The sequence below is a fragment of the Sparassis crispa genome, assembly GCF_003851025.1.
Source record: "Sparassis crispa DNA, contig_000004F, whole genome shotgun sequence".
Classification (NCBI taxonomy): domain Eukaryota; kingdom Fungi; phylum Basidiomycota; class Agaricomycetes; order Polyporales; family Sparassidaceae; genus Sparassis; species Sparassis crispa.
This window is the reverse complement of record NW_020939751.1, coordinates 1,705,001-1,722,817: the sequence shown is the minus strand read 5'-3', so window position 1 is coordinate 1,722,817 and position 17,817 is coordinate 1,705,001. Positions and strand designations below refer to the sequence as shown.

Below are 17,817 nucleotides of genomic sequence, written 5' to 3'. Positions count from 1 at the left end.
CTGCCGTATGGGACATTCTTTCTGTATCACTGCTATCTATTCGTTGCTCCATGGCTCGCTCTGGAGACGTCATGTCATTTGCACGTCTCGCTAGGGTCATTACGATCCCGAATAACTCTTCGAGGTGTGACATTATTGTTGTGTCAGAAGGTGAGAATGGGTGAAGTAGGTACGCCAACTCTAGAAGTACCTCTTGGAGCCAGCCAAGGAAACCGTCGTGGGTGGTTGATCCCGTCCGACTTTTCAGACTCTCAATTGATCTCCTTCCTTCCCTTGCAGATGAAGTCAAACCTTGATCCACTGTGATTCCGGCATGCTTCCTCTCTCAAGGGTTTGATCTCCTGTATGAAACTTAAGCTACGTGGATTATTTGACTCCGCGCACTTCCTGATGAGTGGTTGTTTCCGGCGGTGCTCGGAGTTCATGAGGGCCATCTACGTTCACGCACTCAGAACTCTTCCACTCCTTACTTCCCTTGTATCGCTCTAAGATTGATTATCTTCTGTCGGTCGTGGGTTCCGGTCACTGCACAGACTGATGAGGTCACACTGAGGTGCGTCTTCGCTCCCCGGGCGTACCGATGGCATCTCTTCTACCGGTGTACAGTATGTCACCGGCACGAGTCGACAACCACACCTTCGGGACTGCACAGCGTCGGAGGAAACGTGCGTTTAAGTTCTTTTTCCGGGCGTTTATCCGCGTTCGCGCGAGGATGCGACGATGTCTGGATCGAAGGAAAAACCAGCCTGACCTTGTTGAACACCCCGTGACGTCCGTCTTCTCATGTACTTGACACGTCCCGCAGTTCATCTTGGTCAAAGTCAGTGAACGAACGTTCAATGCAGGATGCCCGGCACGACAGGCGTTCTCCCGATGCATGCAGAACCTCCATAACTTTTGTCGAATTCGTTTGATATCTTTCCCGTACACCGCGTCCGTCTCCGGACTATGCTCGGCAGAACCAGTTGGTGTCTTCGTCGATACGCTTACTCTACTCCGCACCGCACATTAACCAGCAGAATTTGACCGCCTGCATACCTGTCATGGGGCGTCTCCGCGTGCGCGAGCCGCACGGTCCGTGCAGGCTGCGAAGCGTGTTTGCGAGTGACCGCATACCTCGGCTGGGCATATAAATACAGTCGGGGCTGGATATATGGGCGTAACGCGCTGTATTTGCGGTGCCTCCTATCTTGCGATGGTTTACAGTTTCGTCGTCGTTGCGTTTACGGCTCTGCTAGCTGGCTTCCCGGCGGTGCGGGCGTTGAGCAATGGCGTGGCAAAGTTGCCAGGTGCGTTAACAGTCACGGTCATGCATTTTGGAGTCAGCTGAACGTTTCTATCTGGCAGCGTTGGGGTACAATAGTGCGTGCTTCGTGCTCATTCGTTCTTAAATATTTTTTGATGACCGCGTCGTAACAAGCGTGGAATGCTTATGCAGTAAGTTACGAGTCTCATTCTTGGGATGGGTTCTAACGCTGACCTGCTCCGCAGTGCGACATCGACGAGAACACGATTCTGACCACTGCATCGCTCATGAAGTCGCTTGGATTACAGGTATGACAGTGACGCGTGCATCATTTTTGTTTGTTCTGACGGTAGAACATATGCAGGACGTTGGCTACACGCATGTGAACCTGGATGACTGCTGGGCCGAAAAAAATCGCAGCGCCGAAGGGCTACTCGTCCCTGGTGCGTGTAGACGGATTCTCCAATCTGTGCGCGTAATCTCAGGTCTGGCCAGACACGACAAGGTTCCCGAGCGGGTTCAATAATATGACCGCCCAGCTGCACGCAATGGGCTTGTGCGTTCCTCTCTTTCCCATGTCCTTGATCTCCAATTCTGACCGCGTGACACGTCTCACAGCCAGGCTGGCATTGTAAGTTACTTACGTTCGAGCCTAAATTTCATGTATAAAGATGCATCGGCTTGCGTTAGTATGGTGACTCCGGATGGTTCACTTGCGCTGGTTACCCCGGTGGGTTCGAAAATGAGGCGATTGACGCAGCAACATACCAAGGTTGGGGCTTCGATTACCTCAAGTAGGTCTTTCATTTGTGTACTGGCTATCATGCGACACTCATACGATTGATGATTCAGGTGGGACAACTGCGCGATCCCGTTCGACGATATCATCCTCCAGGGGACGCTCGGCAGTAAGTCTCGCTCCCAATTCGTCGAAGCTTGCAATTCGTTTGTTACATGGGGCTGACTGTACGCGCATATTCCAGAGTACCAGCGGATGTCGGACGCGTTAATCCAGCTCTCGCTCGAGTCTGGTCAAACCCCGATCATCTACTCTTTGTGCCAGTGGGGATGGGTGAGTAGCAACGCCTATCTGGATGTTATGCATGGCTGATCCCGTGGTTGGCAGAGCCAAGTCTGGCTGTAGGTCTGACTATCAGTGCAGTTCATAGTATTAATGTGTTTGCATCAGTTGGGGTGCGCAGGTGGGCCATAGCTGGCGGGTGAGTCTCGCTATATTCCGGTAAGAAGAGTGACTGGCTAAAGTGATGCAGGTTGACGGTGATATTGAGGCCAACTGGGCTTCAATTGCCAGCATCATCAACTTGTGCGTATATGCGCATGATTATGGTTGTGAAGAAAGCACTGATGAGTGGTCGTGGACAGCGCCTCGTTCATCACGCAAGCAACCAACTACTACGGCAGGAATGACATGGACATCGTACGTCTGTTCATTGCGTGTTGGTGAAGTACGAGTAGGCTAATTACGCCACAGCTCGAAGTGTAGGTGCATCTGACCACAGGGTTGACGAGGTTTCTGATGCGCAGATGGTGGTTCAGTGGAAACGGCATCTTGACATACGACGAGACCAAAACCCACTTCACGGCTTGGGCACTCATGAAGTCGCCGCTCCTGATTGGCACGAATGTCAGTCCTGATACTATGCTCTTTAGCGAGTCTAACTGGAGACTGCATAGCTTTCTGCGATCACTCCAGAGACGCTCGAGATCCTGTCGAACAGCGAAATAGTCAATATCAACCAAGACTCCGTCGTTGGCACGAGTATCTCTCCCTTCCGATGGGGCCTCAACGTACGTCCATACGTTTCTGCCAAGCAGGATCATCTCGCTGAAGAGTCTCGCCGCGTCTCAGGCTGACTGGACGAGCAATGACTCGTACCCCGCGCAGTACTGGAGCGGGCCGAGCGAGAACGGCACCGTGTTCATGCTCCTGAATACTCTCGATGAGCCGGCAGACATGTTCTTCAATCTCACTGAGTCGCCGTGGATCCGTGCTGGTCGCCAGTATGCCGTTCGCGTAAGTCTTATTCGAGTCTCGTTCGTGGCACTGTTCATCATCTGCTGTTCATGCAGGATCTATGGACGCACACAGATAATGGTACAGCGGTCCGCAATTTCACCGCTACCGACGTCCCAGTGCACGGCGTCGTGGCCCTGCTCCTGCAGGATGCGGGAGACGAACCGGCCGGGATTTACCCACTGTGCAGTGTGTGGTACCAGTGTACGGCGGAAAACGGCACAAATGTCGATGGTGCCTGATGAGTTCGACTCTGAAAGAATTTGGTAAATGGGCCTGTGGGGAATGTACGATGATTGTACTCTCCGTTGGAATACCCGAGTTTCGGCTTCGGAGATTTGTCTGCAATGTTACTCGGAATGGATGTTTATTTGTCAGTAATCACACTAGTATTCATCTGGATCCACCGAACCGTCAGGTGTTAGAGAGCATTTTGACGACTTGTAACTGGATGCCTTCCCGTAGCCGTTTAGAAACGTTCTAAACTAAATTTCGTCTCTAAATCTGGCCGGCACGTCGGCAAATTGATCTCCGCATACCGTGAGAGCAAGGTGAGCTCTTTGTAAACCTTATATCTGGAAGGGGGGGTCGACCCCCTTCCAGATTCTAAACGTCTCTCTAAACGATGATTTCGATCTCCGCCCACTCGCAATGCCCATCTTTGCCTATATTTGGTGCTGCATATTGCTTACATCATGCTGCCGCTCGTCCTCCGACCCTCTAGAACTTGGTTTGATCATCATCATGTTGCGACGCTACGGTTTCACAAATCCTGCTGTTCCGACACAGTGGGGTGTTTCGCAGTCCGCTTTGTGATTTAGAAGTGCTCCAAATCCTACGGGAAGGCATCCACTTTCGGTCATATCGTTGCGTGTTGGTGTGCCATCTCTGAGCCGTGCACGAGACGCGACGGAAGCCGCGCGACACGGAGCAGGTGACCGTTCCACTTACGGGCGCCTATACGTGGGATCACGGTCGCCTTTGTCTTGACCACTTTCACCACTACTTTGTACCCTGACAGGTCAGGAATCCATTCGTTCAGGAATTTTACATTAGCCCCAAGTTCAAGTTCTGCCACGAGGGTTGCACATTAATCCCTCAACTCTCTCTTCGGGAATCGATTCGCAAGTGCTGGGTCGGGTCACACACGTTTGGCACCAGACTCTCTTTAGATTACACCATCTGCAGTCAAATCAGCGTTATATCCTCGTCCTCAGAGGGATATAAGGGCCTCCGGTTCCGGAGTAATGGCCCGGACCCCAGCAGGTCCATCGAATGCGAACAAAGAACTTGAGAAGAAGGTGAGACTTACTTCGTCCTGCTTTCGAGATAGCATCGAGTTAGTCTTTCAGATACGCAACCTTCAGTTTAGCAATGACGAACTGAGGAAGCAGGCCTTCATGGAGTTGCAGCGTGGGCATCGTTTGGCGAGCAAAATGGGCTTTGACAGCGTAGAAGAGGCCGAAGCAGCCATCGCTGCGCAGCCGAAGGTCTACAATCGCGACTTCCTGAAGGATGTATCTACACGCATAGAGGAGCTAGAGAGTGAACTGGAGAAGTCTGTACAGCTCAACAAGCTTGCGCAAGTGGCGTTGAAAGACGCTCGGGAAGTAGCCGAGGCGGCGCAGAAGGAGAATGAAGAATTGATACTTCGGCTCTCAAATGCCGAAGCAGAGAATAATGCACTGAAGGAGAGACTTGAAGTGCAAGAGATCAATGCTGAAGAGAAAGCCAAGTCACCGTCACCGCCTGTGGTGACTGGGCTACAAACTCTTGTGACGTCTGGGAAGAGCAGGTATGCCTACAGTAAAACTTTACTTGAATGTACACTAAAGGACTCTGCTGCAGTCGGACGCTTCAGGACATCACCCCTCTTTCTAGTTGCTCATACACTCGCCTTGATGAGGACGCGCCAAGCCCGGATGTATTCATGCCAACAGATACTACTTTAACTCATTTCAAACCCGAAGTGTCTCCCCTCGTGTGCCTCGAACTGCGGGAGCTGCAACGCAAGTACGACGCGCTCCGTGCGACGAAAGGGCGCAGCGACGAGAAGTACAAGACGGACTACAAGAAGTGGCGAGAGTTCAAGCAGTGGATGTGCGACCTAGAGAATGAATCTCCCGCGCATCTCACGGGCGACAAGAAGAAGGACGAGTGGAGACGCGTTCTGAGAATTCGTCGTCAGTTCAAGAAGATCGGGCCCCGTCTGAGTACGGACGTGGAATCGATGGACGAGAATCACGTCAAAGACGAGCACGCGACGCCATCCGTCGGTGAGTGGTCCGCCTTCCAGTCCATTAACCTTTGAGCAGGAGGGCATGATGATGTGTTCTCAGCGCATTATTGCAACGAGGCTAAGGCTACCGGTGAGGCTCTACCAATGCAAGTCAAGGCCGGCCCCGCACCTCCGTCGCCGGTAACTACGTCCCGTAAGCGAACATTCGAGGAGGCCACGTCTTCGGAGACCGAAGATGATTCTCAAGGTGTGTACTTCGATACTGTGTGTGGTGTATGTGTTGACGTACGCCTGTTCAGCACCCGAGCCTGTATATCACACCCAGCTAGGTCTGCAGTTGATCTCCGCGAGGTCTCCACTTCGCAAGGTGCGGTCGTCACCTAGGCCAAGTCCAAAGCGTTCGCCCCGCCCCCGACGCGCGTCAGCTTCTGTGCCTGAGTCGATTTCAGAAGATGCGACACATCGCCAGCGTACGTCTAAGACGTCCCAGCATAGTGCTACCGGTACACCGAAGGCGAATGGGAGCGGAGATAAAGAAAATGTTCCAGGAACAGGCTCTACGAAACGATACCCGTCGGACTACTCGGCGTTCAAGGGTAGGGGCAGATACGCCGCCAGCAAGTGAGTGCTGATCTTTTTCCTGAGTCCACCTTAATTTACGAGTGTTTCAGTGTTAGGGAGACAACTGTCAATTCCGTCTATCAGATCAACCCCGCCCAGAATGACGGGCGCGACTTCCCGTACGCCGAGGTTGTTCGCAACAAGAAACAGAGGAAGTGTCTTCACGGGGAGAACTGCATGAATTGTCGTGACGTAAGTGTCCCTGGGTAGTGGAAGACGTTGTCCAAACCCTATTTGACAGTATTATGAGAATATTGGCCCATCACCTCCTCGGCAAAAACCTCCATTGTGGCGCTCCCCAGTGTCGACACCCTCCAAAGCATCATCTTCGCATGCAACTCAACCCCTCGATGCAGATTTCGACGACGACTTGGACGAGGCGGCGCAGAAGAAGCGAGCTGCAATTGTCAAGCATCAGAATGAGATATCGCGACACCGCCATCAGTGGGAGGGCCCGAAGACGCCGCCCAAGTACTGGATCATTGGCTTCCCTGACACTCAGGAAGTGGCTGCGATCAATGAGCAAGCGCGGGAGATGCACGAACAGAAACGCAGGAAGGTTGAGATGGAGGCAAAGTAAGTCGCAGTAGCATTGCTTTTCTGCTCAGAGCTCACGCATTTGTCTCATAGCAATGGCGGGAAGTACAAGAAGCGTCGATAGGGTGAGGCATACTTATATGGATCTTGTTGATACACCATGTGCAGTATATGATCTATGATTTACGGATGGGTCACGGATGTAATTATTGAAGCTGAGGACCGAAATCTACCACTGAATTCTTTGCGCTCAAGACGCGAAACGTCACGACGTGTGGCCGCTAGTCACACGTGTGTCACACCCCTTGTCAACTGTGATGTTTGCTACTACGTCCTGCATACTCCTATCATTCGAGCGAACGTTTCCTAGGCTTTATTATACTTGAATAGCCCTTACTGACGGCTACTTTTGACGTTGGGGTCATACCGTGAGCAATACGTCGGTTACGCTATCATGAGGGACTAATCTTAGCAACAGCACAGTGTTTCGCGTTATATTACACAACGCTTGTCCTTGAAAGATCCTGGAAAGCCATTTACTTTCTCGTGCTGGCGGGTTTCCAAACGGACATGCATCGCTGTTTCCTCATTCCAGAGATCGTCTCTCTCATCATCGACACGGGTCCGCCAGGTAGCCCTCAGGATACTTCTAGTCTCGCTAGGCTCGCAAGGACAAGCCGCGTATTTCACAATGTCTCCCTCGATGTGCTCTGGTACGGTCAATTCGGTCTCGCCAATCTCATCAAATGTATGCCTGCCGACTTGTGGACAGAGGATGATGGCAAATTGGTAAAGCTTCAGATTTTTCACAAGTTATCGATCTAATCTACACAAGTGTTCATTTAGTCATTTACTAGGCCATTGCTTGCTAGCGATTTGGAGCGTTTCGATTATTATGCGCACCGTATACGGGCTTTGACTTTGTCTCGTTACGAAAAAATTCCTTCACCTTGGATATCTCCAAACGTGACCGTTGGATCAAATGTTTTCAAAGCGTTAAGCCTCTTCCGATTATCCACTCCGCCTCTTCCCAACATCACTCAACTTGGATGGTCTGGAGGGAGCGCTTTCACGTACTGTATCATGTTCTTAGGGCCCAAACTTAACCTTCTGCAAGTTACATCCACCAGGCCCATCACCGCCCCAGCTCTCGCGTCCGTATTATCGCATCTTAGGTATCTTGCAGCGCCTCTGCAGTCCATCTATCTCAATTTTCAGGACTGGTCGAACGATTATTCCAAACCGCTGGAGCAAATCGCAGACTTCCCGGATTTACGTACCTTTTCCTACACTTCAGGTGAACCACTCTCTGTGGAAATCTTCGCTATCCTAGGCCAGATGCCTCATCTCGAGAATCTTGAACTGTGCCTTAAAACAATTCCTCAGCCGTTATACCCCCTTCCCGGGCCAGGTTCCCCACACTATTTCCCATTCACAGCACTCAAGGAATTCTCACTATCTACCTCCAGCATCACCGTTTGCGTCACTGTGGTGAGTGCGCTGTCTCTCAGGAACATCCGAAGCGTATCCTTTGATGTCCTCCATGCCGCTTCCGTCGGGCAATTATTGGAAGTCGTCCATGACCATTGTTCTTGGGAATCGCTCGAGAGCATCCTCATACATACCAGTTTTAACGCCCGTAAGGGGCATCCTTCCGACGAAGTTGTTGCACAAGCGTCTCTCCGATCGTTATACGACTTTCACAAGATGAAAAATCTCACGATAATGACGGATAGCCCTCTAGAAATGGATAATAGCGACTTGCAGGATATGGCATCGTCATGGCCTCATCTGGAGGAGCTGTGTCTAATCTACAATCCGCTCGTGACTTCATGGGAGCAGCACTCTGCCATCACGCTGCAGGGCCTCGTCCCGTTGGTGAAGCAGTGTCCAACGCTCTCTGTGCTATCCCTTCCGATAGCCTTCACGGTTGGAGATGGCTACACGCGGCTGAGGCCTGGGGGTGGACACTCGAACGACCGCGTCACACAGTTGCACTGTGGTGGCCGTTGCACTGCTGGCCCTGCACAAATAGCGTCCTTCTTGTCCGATCTCTTTCCTAACCTGCAGGAGATTGCTGGATACTACCCCGGAGAGTTGAATGATCCGAAAAATCCTTGGCGGGAGATCGAGGAATACCTCCCTGGTTTTGCAGCCATCCGGAAACAAGAGAGAATCTCTCTTGAGGCACAAGGGAAGGTCGAAGATGTCGTCTGAGTCCCGTGGTGTGTATCTCATCTGGGTGCAATATTGAGTATATTAACCACAGGTCTTTGCATTAGACTCTTATTTACAAGCGCAGGCTCCTCGAATTCGATCTCAGATGTTCTGCTCGCAATCGCTACGCTGGTCATTTTGCTTCACTGGGCGTAATCGGCTTTCAATCCCCTCCCCGACCTAGAGTCAATATATCGCACTAAAAAGACCAGATGATGCATTACAGCGTCATCTGTGCAATCGGCAGAGCTCTTTGTAAGTCTGCGGACTCACCCAGCAGCTCTTCCAGCTCCCTTGGGCTCCATGTGTAGAACTTCAAGTAGAGGGCACCGTCCTTGACTGTGCTGTCGGCGGATGGGAGTGAGTCCGCATCTTTGGCACTGTAAAACCCGCCCTCCGGACTCCGGACGCGTCGCGGGACGTGCAAGGGGGCTGGGACAGCTTAAGGGCGCAGGGAGTCTGAGTCGCTGTGCCTGATCCGATGCCTGAAGCTTACTATTAGTATCTCCGCAGCCCCCGTGGGGCCATTCATAAGATGCGCATCTTCTTAACCGTGCGGACCAAACGCGCTTAGCCAGTAGATAGCTTTGCTTTCTCGAGCGCCTCCGTTCCCCACTTGTATGTATGTACCGATCTGGTGCATCTCCGTCGATGGACGGTATGGAAACCGACAAACTGGATTCTCAGCTTTCTGCGGAATTTTTTTTAGCCTGTGACAAATTCAGAGGCATTTGAGCTCATGTTTCGGTGGGGTGAACTAGAAAATCGCGAGCTCAGACTTCTAAACAAGTTCCACAGAAATATGATTCTGCAATGATGAACTCTGAAAAGAAGAGAATAATAATTAAAAGTAGACTCGTGGTGGTGGACGCAGAAGAACCATCTTGACCGAGTGTCGTACTTTGAGGATTCAGAATTCGCCTGAACCATTTATATTGATTCTCTAGCTATAGTCGCTATCCACGGCCATAGGACTTCGAAAGCACCGCATCCCGTCCGATCTGCGCAGTTAACCGAAGTGCCGCCCAGTTAGTACCACGGTGGGGGACCACGCGGGAATCCTGGGTGCTGTGGTTTTGTAGTTTTTTTCTGGCTAGTTTCTAGCTTCTCGATATGCTTCTCCGACACATATTAATTATATATATACTCTGTTTATGAAAAGTTTTTTCTGCGGTCATGTGAAGGTTGTATCACCCTCCTCCATAATTCAATGTCTGCACCGTATACTTATAGCGAGCAACTCCAGCCTTCCTACACAGTGGAATAGAGACTCATTGCACAGACCAGACTGGATGGTGAACAGTGTCAAGTAGTCTTCATGGTGTCTCACATGTGCCAAAGTAGTGGAGGTGGAAAGGCTTGGAGCATACGGGCGTCCGAGATGGCCTGAGCAGATTATATTATTTAGACCAGTACACATTTCTAAACTTGTCCTAGTCGTTGCTAGTCAATACACCTCAATAGATCAGAGATGATCCGCTACAGTGTCCTCTGTGTAATCGGTGGCACTCTTCGCAACTCCATTACCCACGGGCGCGACGAGGTTCCATCTCAGCAGGCGCATTCACTGTCGAAACAGCGTCTGCGGAGGCATATCAGTGGCCCATGTGCAGCAAATGCGCATCGAAGGCTCTGAACCCGCCAGACCTTCAGGGTTGTGTGAATGACATCCTCCATATTCCGAGCTCTCGATGTGCCTAGCGCTACGTTCGCGTCGCGATCATGCTGAAGCGTATCAGAGAACGGGGAATGGGTGTGATCCGTCTGCCTGTGATAAGAAGACGCATGAGGCGGAGCGGATGGTAATACGAGTACAGGCGCGATCCCAGATGGGCTAAGGAGTTGCCTGTGGTCAGAATGTGAGAGGGCGGTCATGGAATCACTGACCATAATGCACGAATATCGATGAAAGGGGCGCCGCTTGGTTCTGCACAATAGAATGAGCGATCGGCGGAGATATTCCGAGGCACGAAATCATACCAACCTCAAGTACGAATTTATCAAGCTGCGAAGGAGAATGGGCGATGGTTATTCGTCCTGTAGCATATCTTGGTCAGGATATACAATATCACGCCACCCAGACCGACCCACCTGGTATCCGCATCGGGTCCTTATATCGAAGCATGAGCGCAAAAAGAGGGAAGTGGTTGAGCAGTGCGGAGACAGTATCGAGCGTCGCGTGTATCATGATAACTGCAAGGCGAGTCTTTGACGGTAATTGTAAGCGCCGAGTGTGACATGAGGTGAGATACATGGCAATACATGGCAGGAGCTGCACTCACGGTAGCAAACAGGGCATAGTAGGTAAAGATGGTCGGGTAGAGGAAAGCAACCAGGGTGAAGAGGATGGTACCGAGCAAGAGCTGGTCCATGTCGTAGTCCCACGAGTCCAACCGGTTACGCAGCACGTTGTACCGTTTCCCTGGCCACTAGCTGAGTCGAAGCCGTCAGTGGATGCAAATGCTAGACATACCACGGAAGAGGTTCCACAGAGAGCCAGCGAGACTCAATTGTTGACGGAAGATGGCGGTCGACATGAAGTAACAGATGTATAGGTGCGCAGTCAGAAGAGAGAGGGAGTCGGAGAGGAGAGAGACGACCATGGTCATGCCACAGCAGCCCATGGCTCCAACCATCCAGATGAGAGTAGGAAGGTGCGGCGTTAACGACTGTAAGATGTCTACGGGCTGATCACTTCGCTGTAAGTATTGACGATGGTAGAACAAGACGTACGGCTCCAGGCACTCACAACACCCAACAAGGAGTGGCAATAGAATTGGCTCAATTCGGTGTTGAGTTTCAATCCGGCCGGCCAATTGTTGAGCCATACGAGCGCGTGCTGCACACATTCCACGAGATAGTACTAGAAATTTATATCAGGCTGGTGTACCGGGGATATCGACATTGTGAGGGGAACTGACCTGCATGCCATGTTCGAGCATTCGAGATAGAACAAGGTTGTTCTCACAGAGGAACGAACCGAACGCGACACCGACTATTACGTCGTTGAGGACCAGCCAGATGCAATTGTAGAACCTGTTCAGTTCTTCTCAGAGTCAGACAGCATCAATTCAAAAAGCCGACTTACTTTACATATTGAGATATCGAATCGACAAAAGAGGCGTTGCGATTGCGGGAGACGGTTGGAACTTGGGCCAGAACGAAGCGACCCTGTTCGGTTCGAATGTCAAGTTGTTCCACTAAGGTGTCGACTTGGATCATTGCAAATCACTGAAATTTTTTGGGGAAGCGTACCTGCTACTGATATCTCTTTCAATAGTCTTTGTACCCAAAGAACGATGGAAAGTAAGGTCTCTACGGAATCGTGTAGAAACCCACCATATATATGTGCGAAGGATGTGGTAGATACCAGGGAATTAGCAAGAGCCCGTGAAGTCCTAGAGTCTGCAGGTTTGGGCGACGCAGGATGTACAAGACGAGACCGTTGTAAGATATCTGTCAGTAACTCTGCGACGTTCAGCTGCGTGCATCGAATGAATACTAAATTTAGTACTTATACAGTTCTCCTCACCTGGCCCAAGATCCTGGAATCAAGTGCAGGAACAGACATGAAAGCGGGACGAGTAAAGTCATGTGTAAGAACAGATATCTCCGGTCTTTTTGTGGGGCACGAAACATCTGTAGATTCGTGTGACGGAAGTATGTCCAGCTCACGAGAGTCGAAGGAATAGAATCGCATCATCTCCCGCCTGGGACGGACATAATAAATGAACGGAGTGGGTACTGTTGGGAGTTGCGAGCGTTAAAAAAATAGCACAGCATTGAGGAGTCCCCGTACCTCGATGATCAGAGTTGTTGACATCCCCAAAGAAATCTATGCCCGGGTTGGAAGGGGAGGATTTCCCTTGTTGTGAGAAGTAGCAGCGGCCAACAATCGCTGGCTCGGGGGAACTCGCTTCTTTGGCTATCTGCCATTCATCCGACTGTATAGCGTCATTCAGGAGTATTTCTGCATGTTCCCTCTGTTGTAGCGAGCCAGATTAACGGGGGCAGTAGAAAGTCTAACGACGCAATGACTTGCCGAAGTCGCCTGGAGGACTCCAGCAATGCAGACCAGGGGCTGACACCATCCGTAACAGTAACCATCATAGTCGACATGTGCGGGCCAGAATATCGGACCAGGACTCTGCATAAGAACTCCTTGCGTTATGTCGGGCTTGAACTCGCCGTAGCGGCGTGCCAGTGAGTCGGAGCGTCCGAGTAGGTCCGAGTCTAAACTCAGTGGAGATCTATGAGATCTCTGAAACGGTACTTATGTTTCCCACGATTGACGTCTTCTAAAATCTCCTCAGGCTGTGGCACTTCAAGTTGGTCCGCTCTGCTCCATGCGTCTTGTCGACCTTCTCAGACCGCACGTTAAACCATGGCATGCACCACTCACTCTTCGCGCTTCGACATGGCAAATTTCAAGAGTACATAGCGCCTCCCTCGAGCGCAAGGAGGATGAGCCTACCAAGGAACAGTTAGAGGAGGCCTTGAAGCGAAAACGTAGGACGGAGTGGAAACGCCGCCAAGGTGTGAGTAACTTCCATCTCCATCTCTATCTTTTAATGGGTCGGAATCCTGTACCTCATCCGCGGTCTTCGTCCTGGACAACCGTGTAGATACGCTGTGTTATTGTGCGAGTGTCACGACTTTGACTCAGTGCTGTTGGCAGGCTGCGCGTAATGAATGCATAAATACATAACGCTCGAGCTGATGCTGCACGTTCTCTATTTGAGACATGTTTGTGGGTCGTCGGTTTCCTCTACGCGGTCTTTCGTCACTGTTTGAGTTGCCTCTCAATACCTCCGATAAAGTGGCATGAAGCTCATCGTTCTAAGACTCTTATTACAGGGCCAGTCATTCCTAGATCATACCATAATTCATGTTCGCGGAGGTGCGTTTATCTTCCGTGGCCGCTCCTGGAGTTCTCAATAATCCCTGGATTCTAAAGGCAAGGGAGGTGATGGTTGTGTTGCCTTTCACCGCGAGAAGTTCGTGCCTTATGGCCCTCCATCTGGCGGAAATGGTGGCCGCGGTGCAGACGTCTACATTGTGCCTACTCCTCACCTCACCACGCTCTCCAGTGTTCCCACACGTATCTACGGCCAAAACGGCGGCACTGGCCAAGGTACTTGGCAAAGTGGACGAAATTCACCACCATTGATTATTAAAGTCCCCCTTGGCACGGTCGTGAAAGAGCTCCCGGGAGACGACCCACGACGTAGCAAGGACGAGTACGAGGCAGAGGCAGAGGCCTTAGAAGGGCTTGAGTTCGAAGAGAGAAAGAAGAAGCTGCGAGAACGGCGCTGGGTCCACTACCCAGACTATGAGGAGGTGAATGTGGAGCGCGATTCTTTCAAGGATGCGGAGCGCGTCCTGTATAAGGAAGAGAGAGAGCGAAGGTTCATGAGAAGACGACGTGCTCTACAGCCGATCCACCTGGATCTGGACAAGCCCGAAGAGACTGTAGAGGCTGCGGATCCGAATGCGCCGCTTGGCACGCGACGTCACGAACCCATGGGCCATCTTATCGCGTCCGGAGGTTCGGGTGGACTGGGAAATCCTCATTTTCTTACAGCGGTTAACCGGTCGCCGAAGTTCGCGACGAGGGGGTATGAAGGAGAACGCGTGTCTCTATTTCTGGAGCTCAAACTATTGGCAGACGTAGGCCTCGTCGGGATGCCAAATGCAGGGAAGAGTACTCTTCTGCGCGCACTCTCTGGTGGGCGTGCTAGGCCCGAGATCGCAGGATACGCATTTACAACGCTGAACCCGTTCGTGGCAGTTGTTCGTGTGTTAGACGACGGTAGCTTCGAAGGGTCGGTGGAGGGAGCGGTGTATGACGAAACGTTCATTGAAGAGCAGCGCGAGAAGGAGATGATGGAGAACGGGGCGCTCGCCGATGCACCCACCCGCAACCAGCGACCACCCGTGAGCGATAGCGTTTGGGACGATCCAGAGGACCTTCTGGAAGCGTTCCGTTTCACCGTTGCAGACAACCCTGGTCTGATTGCTGAAGCATCAGCGAACGTTGGGTTGGGCCATTCATTCCTGCGGTCTATCGAGCGCTCGCACGCGCTGGTCTACGTTGTCGACCTCTCGTCGCCTGCCCCTTGGGACGATCTCCGAGTTTTGAGGGACGAGATTGAGAAATACAAACCTGGGATGAGTCCGAAGGCCCGCATGGTTCTCGCCAACAAAGCGGACTTGCTGGGTGGGTCCAAGGGACCAGAGGACACCGAAGCTGTGCATGAGGCGCGGGCGAAGTTGAAGAGGTTGGAGGACTTTGTCGCTCTGGAGATGGCCATCCAGAATCAAGATGCTAGTGGTAACATCTACGGAGAGCGAACGTTGGATGTAGTGCCCATATCAGCAAAGTACAACCAGAACCTGCAGAAGGTGGTTAATCTCATGCGGGGATATGTAGAAGAGGCGAGACGAGGTGCGGAGAGTCCAGTTCCATCTCAGATTGACCGTGACGTGCAGGCAATCAGAGCATCTCTATAATATATGCTGGTTGTACACAGAAGTTGGTCAGTCCGTTATTCGTACTCGTCACGATAGCCAGGTACGTCGTTACTCTTGTCCGAGTGCAGACAAGGTCCATGCGATGGGCTTGAGCGTGCTACCTCTCTTCCTTTCGACGGTCTCCCAGTCTGCGACCCAGAGCTATCTTCATAGCTTTCATAACGTACGTGGTAGGTAGGTAGGTAGGTAGGTAGGTAGGTTACTGCATTGGTCCCATTCAGGAACGCCGGGTTGTTGCACCTAGATCACAGCTACATATGTACCCTGCGCAGTACACTACTGTAATGTAGGATACAGCACATCCAGGACAGAGATCGCTCCGATCAATGCCTACTCATCAATACAGCTCAAAATCCACCAAAAGTGTCCGAGGTGAGATCTTGAGAGGACTCCCATTCTTGGCACCGTTACTCTAGCTTGGGCGGCTCGCCTCGATCGCGCTAGTACTTCGAGCAAGTTAGGAGCCTCCCCGACGCTCCATACCATCATGTCGGGCTGGAAGAATATCATCGTTGAGGGTCAGCCCCATCCTCTTACATAGTCGCCATGTCTTCGATATTACAGTTGCAGTTTATAAAGCCTATGACCCCCAGCATGTTCCATTCTCATTCGACCAATGGTGGCATTCCCAGTCCATCGGCTACCAGCTCGATCCGTCAGGTTCTGAACCCTCAGTCATCATACTGAATCTTCGTGAAGGCTTGGCTGACTACCCCGGCATGGATACTCGCTTCACTGTCAACTTGAACACGCGAAGAGTGATTGACAAAGTTACCAAATCACGGGTGCCAGTACCTCAGGAGGTGCTTCCGTCACTGGACGAGATAGAGAAGTATGTGAGGAAAACGATAACGAATCAGAAAGAGGCTGCAGAGCGGGCGGTGCTCGCGCGTTTAGAGCGCAAACGCAAGGCCGAGGAGGAGCGTGCGGCACAAGTTCATGTACGCATTCATCATCGTGCTCAATTTTTGATTTCAGGGAGACCACTTGATCTATTTCCAGGACTTTTATGGTCGTTTGGAAGAGCACGGACTCTGGGTGCCTCCACAGGATTCAGAGAATGACGACTACGAAGATTTCCAGGATACCCAGTGTATCCTGTGTTCTTCTACACTTGTAAATTGCCTAACCTGCCATCGACTATGCTGTTGTCACTCTCCCGTGGATGACGATCCAGAGCGCACGGAGAGCGATTCCGAAGATTCGTTGGAAGTTCCGGACACCGATGAAGACGACACGAAAGGGTGCCGTGCTTGGTGTATGGACAAACTGCGGACGTGTGTCGGACATGGCCAGCGCTCCTTCTGCGAGTCCTGCCGAGGCGGAAAAGAAGGCGAGGCGGAGAAGCTGCTTGCGTGCCCATCATGCGGCACATGGGAATGCGCAGAAGATCTTTATTGGTGCATTGGTCGAATCCCACCTCAATCTGCGGAGACGGATGGCTCTGCAGGTTCGTTGACACCGTCTTCACCTGAAGGAACTACCGGACGACATCCCCCGAAGCACGCCTGCTCTCAGTGCGTGAAGGATGGAAGTGCAGATTGGATGGTCTGCGCCTGTATTCGCTGCTGGTCGTTGCAAAATGCACCACTCAAAGGCATCGTATATAAATACGTTTGCAGAGAGTGTTCACCCAAGGGAGGTCAGTTGTGCTCGGGAAATCATCGGTGGGTCTGTGATGTCTGTGTTCTCAGACCTGGCGAGTCCCCGGTACTCCAATGTCCTCGCTGCAAAGAATACTTCTGTGAGGAACGATGCGGCTTGAAAATCTGCACGACCTGCTGTACAATTGGTTGGTGCCCGGAGTGCATGAAGGAGTGGAAGGAGCGGAAGGAAAAAGGCGAGGTCTCGGAGGGAGATGAAGCAAATGAGCCACCCGACCTGAAGGCTACCTGTGCTGGTTGCGGGGCCGCGGTGTGCTCCTCATGCGTTGCAAAGAAACACTTGCAGTGCTGTGAAAACTGCTACAAGGACGCTTGTGACAATTGTATCAAGGTCGATAAATGCGTTCTGTGTGGCGGTGATCTTTGCCAGTGTTGTGGGGAGGACAAGTGTAACTGCGGAGGAATAGGCGAGTGCAATCCGGAGTATATGTACATGGACGAGGCGATTGATAGCATGATGGACTACAATGATGACTATTACTATTGAGATCTGAGAGTTCACTGCTTTGTGCGTACCTTGTTGTCTTCGTTGCGTGTCGCTGATTTTAATCACATAGAGTTCTCATTGTTGAGAACACGGATGCATGTTTCTGTGAAGGTCTTGTACGAAGCTATGTACTTCATCGTGGCAGCGTGAGCACCAGTCTCCGACTCTGAGCAGAAAGTGATCGAAGCGAGTCTCGTCGAAATGCGTCTATCGTTTTCGACTTAGCTGTACTTAGTG

The 17,817-nt window shown here is 51.6% G+C and overlaps 6 protein-coding genes and 1 non-coding gene across 7 annotated transcripts; 6 read left to right on the top strand and 1 right to left on the bottom strand.

Annotated features, from left to right (window-relative positions):
* Positions 1 to 1,195: 1,195 nt before the first annotated feature.
* SCP_0506040 (Probable alpha-galactosidase) lies at positions 1,196 to 3,523 on the top strand (the record flags this gene model as incomplete). The annotated part of the gene is made up of 19 exons (XM_027758661.1): positions 1,196 to 1,289; positions 1,348 to 1,362; positions 1,421 to 1,437; positions 1,492 to 1,554; positions 1,611 to 1,689; positions 1,742 to 1,802; positions 1,865 to 1,877; positions 1,937 to 2,040; positions 2,099 to 2,154; positions 2,230 to 2,318; positions 2,373 to 2,386; positions 2,436 to 2,466; positions 2,518 to 2,570; positions 2,630 to 2,684; positions 2,739 to 2,746; positions 2,804 to 2,891; positions 2,942 to 3,055; positions 3,117 to 3,281; positions 3,338 to 3,523. The coding sequence occupies 19 exons, from the start codon at positions 1,196 to 1,198 to the stop codon at positions 3,521 to 3,523; spliced, it is 1,305 nt and encodes a 434-aa protein (XP_027614462.1).
* Positions 3,524 to 4,528: 1,005 nt separating this feature from the next.
* Positions 4,529 to 6,802, top strand: SCP_0506030 (hypothetical protein; the record flags this gene model as incomplete). Its single annotated transcript, XM_027758660.1, has 8 exons — positions 4,529 to 4,582; positions 4,634 to 5,076; positions 5,130 to 5,557; positions 5,621 to 5,767; positions 5,820 to 6,141; positions 6,192 to 6,333; positions 6,383 to 6,717; positions 6,772 to 6,802. 8 exons carry the CDS (start codon positions 4,529 to 4,531, stop codon positions 6,800 to 6,802), a joined length of 1,902 nt encoding a protein of 633 aa, XP_027614461.1.
* Positions 6,803 to 7,248: 446 nt separating this feature from the next.
* SCP_0506020 (hypothetical protein) lies at positions 7,249 to 8,895 on the top strand (the record flags this gene model as incomplete). Its single annotated transcript, XM_027758659.1, has 2 exons — positions 7,249 to 7,467; positions 7,525 to 8,895. 2 exons carry the CDS (start codon positions 7,249 to 7,251, stop codon positions 8,893 to 8,895), a joined length of 1,590 nt encoding a protein of 529 aa, XP_027614460.1.
* A 962-nt stretch (positions 8,896 to 9,857) lies between these two features.
* SCP_r0506010 lies at positions 9,858 to 9,968 on the top strand (the record flags this gene model as incomplete). Its single annotated transcript, XR_003546574.1, has 1 exon — positions 9,858 to 9,968. It is a non-coding gene; the product is annotated as a 5S ribosomal RNA (ribosomal RNA).
* Positions 9,969 to 10,598: 630 nt separating this feature from the next.
* SCP_0506000 (N-acetylglucosaminyl-phosphatidylinositol biosynthetic protein) lies at positions 10,599 to 13,048 on the bottom strand (the record flags this gene model as incomplete). The annotated part of the gene is made up of 13 exons (XM_027758658.1): positions 10,599 to 10,729; positions 10,783 to 10,822; positions 10,880 to 10,932; positions 10,987 to 11,101; positions 11,178 to 11,317; positions 11,369 to 11,575; positions 11,629 to 11,758; positions 11,817 to 11,931; positions 11,984 to 12,095; positions 12,151 to 12,376; positions 12,428 to 12,639; positions 12,695 to 12,878; positions 12,938 to 13,048. The coding sequence occupies 13 exons, from the start codon at positions 13,046 to 13,048 to the stop codon at positions 10,599 to 10,601; spliced, it is 1,776 nt and encodes a 591-aa protein (XP_027614459.1).
* Positions 13,049 to 13,241: 193 nt separating this feature from the next.
* On the top strand, positions 13,242 to 15,408 carry SCP_0505990 (Uncharacterized GTP-binding protein, mitochondrial; the record flags this gene model as incomplete). Its single annotated transcript, XM_027758657.1, has 3 exons — positions 13,242 to 13,433; positions 13,753 to 13,795; positions 13,853 to 15,408. The coding sequence occupies 3 exons, from the start codon at positions 13,242 to 13,244 to the stop codon at positions 15,406 to 15,408; spliced, it is 1,791 nt and encodes a 596-aa protein (XP_027614458.1).
* Positions 15,409 to 15,916: 508 nt separating this feature from the next.
* On the top strand, positions 15,917 to 17,194 carry SCP_0505980 (hypothetical protein; the record flags this gene model as incomplete). Its single annotated transcript, XM_027758656.1, has 4 exons — positions 15,917 to 15,947; positions 16,000 to 16,370; positions 16,432 to 17,071; positions 17,124 to 17,194. The coding sequence occupies 4 exons, from the start codon at positions 15,917 to 15,919 to the stop codon at positions 17,192 to 17,194; spliced, it is 1,113 nt and encodes a 370-aa protein (XP_027614457.1).
* Between the last annotated feature and the right edge of the window lie 623 nt (positions 17,195 to 17,817).